The 7,644-nt window shown below is 53.0% G+C and overlaps 1 protein-coding gene across 2 annotated transcripts; it reads right to left on the reverse strand.

Moving 5' to 3' along the window:
* Window positions 1-1,012: 1,012 nt before the first annotated feature.
* LOC311198098 (uncharacterized protein) lies at window positions 1,013-5,216 on the reverse strand (the record flags this gene model as incomplete). Of its 2 annotated transcripts, none has more annotated exons than XM_084271987.1 (2): window positions 1,013-1,285; window positions 2,774-2,872. In XM_084271987.1, the coding sequence occupies 2 exons, from the start codon at window positions 2,870-2,872 to the stop codon at window positions 1,013-1,015; spliced, it is 372 nt and encodes a 123-aa protein (XP_084128113.1). The 2 variants fall into 2 exon arrangements, 1 of the variants encoding a protein (XP_084128113.1); XR_014617682.1 differs by lacking the exon at window positions 2,774-2,872 and adding an exon at window positions 5,097-5,216 and having other exon boundaries at window positions 1,253-1,285.
* Window positions 5,217-7,644: the final 2,428 nt, after the last annotated feature.

The following is a 7,644-nucleotide window of genomic DNA, read 5'->3' on the forward strand; positions in this document are numbered from 1 at the left end:
CCGGTGCTGGCAGCTAAGTTTAGTCCCGGCTGAGGTTACGACCTTTTCTTAAAGGCCAGAGGATGGTACAGCAGTGGGGTCGGAGGGCTGGGAGCCCGCGCTGGGGGCTGCAGCCCACCACGGGGCCGGGGGCGGCTCTTGGGGGCACAAACATAAGGCCTCTCTGTTTGCTTGGCAAACACCGCAGCACAGGAGCGCAGTGCCGGGAGGCAAAGTGCAGCTGGGATGAGACAGTGTGGCTTCCCGGCCCCCGTGTCCGGCCCTCGGTTGGTGTCTCTCACCCGCCAACACCCCGCCCCCCTTCCCCTGCCACCGCGGCCCCGCCAGTGCCGCGCTGCAACCGTGCGTGCCGCCCAGCCCACCCGGAATGGCGGCGCGCACCCAATATGGCCCCGCGCGTGGGGCCCGGGGCCAGCAGCCTCTGCCGCCATCTCTCTACCTGTCCCTGCTGCCAGCCCTTGCCCACCCCCCTGTACGTGTCCGTCCCCCCCCCGGCTGGGGGGGCTGCCACCAAACTCGGGTGTGCGGATGAGTACAGCTGTTTAATTAGCAAGCGAGTCCTCAAGCACAGAGAGCAGGCTGCTGGTGGAGTGATGGTCCTAGTGCTGAGGGGCAGCTGTGGAGCCAGGCAGCCCCTCCTCGTACTACCGCGCCGCTTCCCCGCTGCCACCGCTCTCCTTCAGTGCAGGATCTGGACAGCTTTGGCTGCCGGCACGCCGTGCTGTTTCCCAAGCCGGTGCTGTGTGCGCCCGGCCTCCTCCGCAGGCTGCGGAGAAGCAGGGCTGGTGAGCCGCCCAGCGGCGTGCTGCCTCCCTGCCCTGGGCCCCATCTGGGCCCCCAGAACAACCCCGGCGGTCCTGGGTCCCAGCCTTTTCCCCCAGCTGCAGGTGGTCCCACAGCCTGCCCTGCGGCCCTGGCCGTCCCGCTATCCGTGCTCTCAAATCTCTTTTTTTCCATGCCCGCTTGTTTGAGCCCTCACTGCTGGCCCTCTCACCTCGGAGCCCCTCCAAGACTAACACCCCAAACCACTGAAGGTCCCGATCCGGTCCAGTTTCAGGCCAAAGCAGCCCCTGGGCACGGCCTTCCAGGCCCAATCTCCAGGCAGTGCCCACTTGCGACTGGTGAGGGTCTTGCGCCAGAGAGAGGGATGAGCCGCTCTAGCCCCAGACGAGAGGAAGGGGAGAGTGGAGGAGAGAAACTGAGGGCCAAAGCTGGACCCTTCTTTCATGTCCTCTTTGGCCAGTGTGGGCTCAGACTCCAGGGGCAGCAACTGGGAAAGGAGCATCTGTGACAAACAGAGAGGAAATGGAGATGAGAGTTGCCTGTGCACCTGGCAATGAGCCTTGTAACCCCCTTTGTCACCCTCTGCCCCCACCTTCCCTAGGGCTTGGGCAGTACATAAAACAGTGCCTGCACGCAGGCAGCGTGCCTGTGACATTGCGTCCAGACACAGGGAAGGGCCAGACCAGCAGTTCCTGTAGTCTGAAGTGATTTTGCTGTCCAGAAGAGCAGGCAGGCAACTGCTGTGAGCTTCTACCTGCAGGCAGGTTGCCCTGCTCTTGTCAAATTGTGTGTGTGTGTGTCCCCACTGTACTTGGAAGGTAAATAAGGCTTCAGTCTTTGCTGCTGCTGAGCACCCTTGCATGCCCAGGCTGCTGTGTGGCGTTTGTTTTTTTCAACAGGGCTGGTGGGAAGGATGGACCTGCTGCAAATACCTGCTGCTAAAGGTGAAGGGGAGGCAGGAGTGGCAGCGCTGGGGGAGCAAGTATGAGGAAGGAGGCCTCTCCATCTGCTGGGAATTCTCTAGGTTGTCTGTGCAGGCAGGCACACCCTCATCACACACCCCCGCCATCGCCGGCAGCCTCCGGCTGTAGGAAGATGATGGTTGAGAAGTGCACTGGGTGCAGTGGAGGGATGGCATGGCTGCCCAGGGAAGCAGCCTGTGGTAGCCGTTCCACATCTGTCCCTCACGTGGGTGCTGAGCTAAAGCTGAATGTGCCTTTGTGCAGCTCTTTTCGTTAGTGAGTTAAATGAAGCGGACACAGGCATCTTCAGCAAGGAGTGAAAGTGGTGAGTCATAGCAGAATCAGTCTTGTGATGTGAGTTCACGTCCTAACTGCTTTCCTGTAGCTTTCCCAAGGTGATGTGCAGGCAAGGTGTTGGGGCTCAGCTTAGGGTTTGGGTAAGAGGGATCCGGGTTGATTTGAAAGTCAAAATATTATTGCTGTAACTGGTAAGGGTAGAATATTTACTCAAGTGAAGAAGCCCTTGGCTGGCATCCTGATGAGAGCTCTTGGCCTTGAAGAGAGGCTTCTACTGAGCTTAGGAGCGAAAATCCTGACCTAACTGGATGAGCCTTCCCTCCGAAACATCAGAACCAGGACACTGAACACATGAGGAGGGACACAACTGTAATTTTTGGTGGCTGCTGACACCGGGTGGAGTTAAACAGGACTCATCTCTTTACCATTAAAAGCCTCAGCAGGCAACATGGGGAGTCTCATGGGCCCCCTGCCCTGGACCAGAGAGCACGAGAAAGCTTTTGTGTGTCTGCTGCTTCCTAATGCTGGTGCCTCTCTGGAGCTAGGTTATAAAGTCACCCTAGAACTGAGGCTGCTGGAATGAAGGGGAGGGAAGAACAAGCATGAGAATAGACAGCAGTATCTGGTAGCTGGAATTTGGGACCCCTACTCATTCCAGGTTCAAACACAACCTCCCCAAGTTGCCCCTCCACTCCTGAAACCTCCCTCAGCTCTCTCCCAGTCCCTCCTACCTGTAGTCTCTGTCCTGGTAAGGACACAGTCTGAACGCTGGCAGAGAGCAGAACTAAGTGGAGGAAAAGCAAGCCAGGCCACAACTGGAGTCCAAGCATCTTCTTCTTGTCCTAGGACCTGCTGCATCCGTGCCAGATGCAATCCCTAGTCCCTCTTTGGCTTTATAGCTTTGGTTCTGGCAGGCGCCTGGCCCCCAGCTCTCCGCTGAACTACCCCCCCGGAGCTCCTTAACCTTTCAGCCCTTTTGTCCAGGGTGATATATTTCAGGGTGAGCTCAGACAGACCCCTTCCTCTAAAGAAAAAGGACACAAAGGTGTTTACTGAGTGTCTGGGAAGACAAATGTAAGTTAAGCTGCTGCTGGCCAGGACGTAGAGGTATCTGTCAGGGTCAGGAGCAGGGTGAACACTTTGAGGCACATCCCGAAGGATATTGAGGGCTGCATTGTACCGTGATATTGAGCATGCTCCTTGTAGGCAGAGTGCTGTTAATGGCATTTCTCTAATCATCGTGAGCACAAACTAGTGGTAGTCACACTGTTGGCTGCACAGAGCTCACATAGATTCAGCTCTCATTTTTTTATGGCCTGGGAGTGAAGAACTCTTGCTATAGGTGTGTGAATTCTAGCACTAGCTCAGCACTAACTCTGTGGGATTTGTGGTGGTGACAGGAGCGTGGGTCTGGTACTAGTGGCACGTAACTTGGAGGCTGGTTGTCCTGAGCCACTCAACATGCACCATCTGGAGGGCTGGGCCGAGTTTCCAGAGGAACCAGCACAGGGAAGAGCTTGTTGAGGCTCAGCTTGCACTTTCTCAAGCTCAGGCTCACAATGGAAGCGGGACAGCAAGGAGCAGATTCCGATCTCCTAAATCTTCTGGCCATTAGTTCCCCCCCCCCTTTGTTTACCTCTTCCATTTTACTGTAGTTTCTCACCACTTTAACAAGGCAATGAGGTCACTGTTTGGAGACCAGGGTGCAGAAGTCAGCCTGGGTGTGAAGACAGAAACTAATCAGGAAGGTTTGTCAGGGAAAAGGCGGGGGGAAGCGGAGGGGGTGTCTGTAGCCCCCATACAGGACTAGTAGCGGGTGTGCTGGGTGAATTGTAATTAACACCTTAAACTTCCCTTTCTTCAGTATCTGTATTGTTGCTCAGAGCAATTAGGAGAAAACTTGATAGGCCATGTTCTGCTGCCTGCTTTTTCTTACTTTTTAAGGAAAGAAGGAAAACAGAAGGGAAGAAGCGCACTGTTTGCAGAGACAGCTAAAGCTGTACTTCAGAGATGTGGTCTGCCTTTTCCTCCTTCCCTGCCTTCCTTCCAAGCATTTTCTATGTGTAGATGCAGATCTGTGGGTCTATTTCTGCTCTGCCCAAGGAGCCAAAGTTTTATGAAGCCTGTTAAAAGCGAGCGTGGGGCTTCAAGCCGGGAGCACTGACACTGGGAGCAAGAGAGACTTTGCACAGGTGAGGGCATCCAAGCACGTTATCTCCACCTGACACCTCCAACCATAGATGGTGCTGGCTCCAGAGCAGCGCTCTGGTGATTCTGTCTGTCACCCCCGCTACCTGGGCCAGCTATCTGAGGCATGCTGGCAACCAGAGGGGTCCTGAGGCCTCATCAAGACATTTCATGGGGAGCAAGGTTACTGTCGTACCAGCCTTTTAAACCATAAACCACAGGTGGAGTGTCACGGGACGTGCCGTTCACGTGGATGCTCAGATGGGGTGCCCGTGTCCAAACAGAGCACGGGATGTGTGTGCACAGCCAGCCCCTCCGTGTGCTGGATGCTCTAGGGTATGGGGCTCTGTGGTGGGGAAGTCTCACAGGGGTGGGATGGAGAGGAAGGAGGGTGGGAGGCGAGCATGCGTTCATCCTGCGTGCGAGATGTCTCAGAGGATGTTGTTCTGTACTTCCTAGCTACCTTTGACCATCCAGAAACAGCTGAGTCAGCCTGGTGGAGTGTTCTTGCTCCCAGCAAGACAGCTGCAGGCAGATGCACCTCATGCTGGATGCACGGGTTCCAGCAGTCAGCTCTTTCCTGAATGAGGGGTCAGTGCAAAAGCAGCAGGGGTTTGGTTTTGATATAAAATGTAGCGGTGGTTTGATCTGGCATCCTTTCTCTCTGGTGGCCTCAGTGCTGCAAGAAGAATGCTAGAAATGTGTTTTGCAGCTTCTCCAAATTCCAAAATTCCAGGCCACTTGCACACAGATTGAGCCCTGCAGGGATGGACAGGCTCTGGGCTCTCAAGTGATGGATGGGTAACCCTCTTGTGTCTGGCAAAAGCTGGGACTAGCAAGAGGTGAGGAGTTGTCACTCCCCCGTACCAAGCAAGAAACTCTGGATCCTGTAGACAATTTGCAAATGCAGCAAAGCCTGGATAACATGCAGGTGTTCAGTGACTCAGGTGCCGTGAAGTTGCAGCTGCTCTGTGTCCCAGATCCTTGCTGGGACTGCAGTAGAAAGGAATACTTGCTCTGACACGTCCTGGCAGTGGCTGTGAAAGGAAAAGGCTTTGGCAGACGAGTCCCCGATTGCCCCAGTTTTCTCTGACTCAAATAGGTTATTGTCCTTCTTTCCTCTCTGGTGCTAACAAGTTTCCTCTGTCAAAACCCTCCCCCCTCTGATGCTGGGGCACCGACTCCAAAGCTTTTAAGACCCCCAGAAAAGTGGTGGTTTGATGAATCATGACCCATCTTTTACAAGCTGAGTTGCTTATAAAGGAAAGGAGCAGGGCAACTGGAGAGCGGAAGGAGTAGTAACCTAGGAAGTGGGTGAGGTACCCTGGGGACAGGCCTATGGTGATGCAGAGGGCTGATGGCTGCCACAAGCCAGAAGCAAGGGTGATACATCATTCCACTGGTACCGTGTGTTGGAGTTTGGAGCCTGCTGTGGCCAGAGGTCCCTCAGAGAACAGAAACACTACTGATTCTGGCACTGAGAAATCCCACTGCCTCCAAAAGGAGGAAATAGGATTACTCCTGCGTGGCAGCCACACACACAGCTGCTTACGAGGAACAGAATTGCAGCTTAAGGAAGGAGGAACTGGCAGAGGAACTGTTGGCTTAAGGCCACTGGGGATAGCTGTTCAAAGCACTCTTTGACCAGGTAGTGCTGTGCCCCATGAAAAGCAAAAGATGGACTGTAAAGCAGGAATGGAACCACTGTGTCAGTCACTGCCAAACCCCACTTCAATCCCAGAAAGGCATCTGGGCAGCTCTCCTGAAGGGCAGACTTTAACCACTTGTAGTGGAAAAGCATGGCCTGAAGGGAAACCAATGCTTAGTCAGTTTTATGGCCACCATCTTTCCTCCATCCACCCCTTCATCTTCCCGCTCGCTGCAGTGTTGTCAACACTCACATATGCACAGGATTTACCAGCACAGATTTGTGACACCCTGAGCCTGGGTAGAAATCCATGTATGCTGTCTTGTCTTTTTAATTCTTTATCTAAGAGTGACATACCTGATGGGTGGTGATGGAGAAACCATGTAGTGCTAGTGACCATGCGTCATATTTCCTGTCAGTGCCAGAGCTCCTGATTGCGTCTGCTGTAGCCTGTTGGCAGGGAAGAGGGATGATCTTTGCCCCTCATGTGGTTGTCCTGTGCTTACCCGGGCGCTCTGAAGCTGCAGGGAGACGCAGTATGTTGGTAGCTGTAGATCTTACATTAGTGGCTGCAGATCTTCCCTGGGAGTCATGGGAGGTGAGGGATGGTGTTTGGTCCGCATGTTCCAGCACTGTAATTACACCTGTCATCCCCTTATTCCCACATCTACTTGTTTCTACAAGCTTTGACCGCACTTATGTCCATTTGTGTATTGGCATTAGAAAAAGACCAATTCCCATGACAATGCAGAGCTATGCTTCCTGCTCCCTCCCCCCCCCCCAAATAGGCATCAAAATAAACTCCGGTAATTTTAGCACTACTAATGCAGCCAGAGCAGAGAATGCAGCAGAGGGCTCTACTTGCTGGCAAACCAAGAGTGACCACAACAACTGCAGGAACTCAGTAGATCCCTAGAGACAGAGAATGCAGAGCTGCAGGCACCTGCTGCTAGGACCCTTCTGATTCCTGCCCAGCTAGTCACTAGTCTGCTTTCTAGGCAACTGACAGGTAGAAGGAAATAATTCTGTACTAATGGCTCTGGGACAAATGCCAACTTGCCTGGGAGACACAAGGTTAAGGGTTGCTTACGTGATCAACACAGATTCAGGGCACTTCATGTTCACATGGCTGCCCAAGGAGTGCCAGGACTGATATGAACACCGATGTGGCATTCCTGGAAGGAAAGATCTTAAGTGGCAGTCCTATTTGAAATAAAATTTGGGGGGTGTGGTTGTGTGGGTGGTATTGCTTCTCTTTGTTTTCTTGTTAAAAAAAAAAATAAAATTGAGGGTTGTATTCTTTCCTACTTATTTTCCATGTTCTCTGTTGAAGCACTCTACCTTTGTCTAAGGCAGCCTTTCTCTCCCTCCCCCCGTAATCCCTCAGCTCTTTGAGATCATCTATATAATAAAAAGATGCCGGTAACTTCCCCTCAAAGTCCTGCTGGGTTTTGCAGGGCAAGAGCTTCAAAAAGGATCAAACATAAAAGGGCCTGAGCCGAGCAAAATCCCATTGATCCTCTAAGAGAAGCAGACCAGTATACTTTGAACCATGTACAAAAGGGGAAGGAAATGAGCATTTTGTACTTGGGTGTTAATTTGGCTCTTTTTAGAAAGACTTTCAGATTTTATTTTACTTTTTAAAATCAGAGCAGGTTACTTTCATTGGCAAGGCCAGGGCAAAAGCCAGTCAACGTTGCCATGTTGCTGTGCTCACTGCTGCCCTTCATGGAGGTATCAAAAGACAGGTTTGGAATCACTTTTGCT

The sequence above is a fragment of the Gallinula chloropus genome (assembly GCF_964237585.1).
Source record: "Gallinula chloropus genome assembly, chromosome: 1".
Taxonomy (NCBI): Eukaryota; Metazoa; Chordata; class Aves; order Gruiformes; family Rallidae; genus Gallinula; species Gallinula chloropus.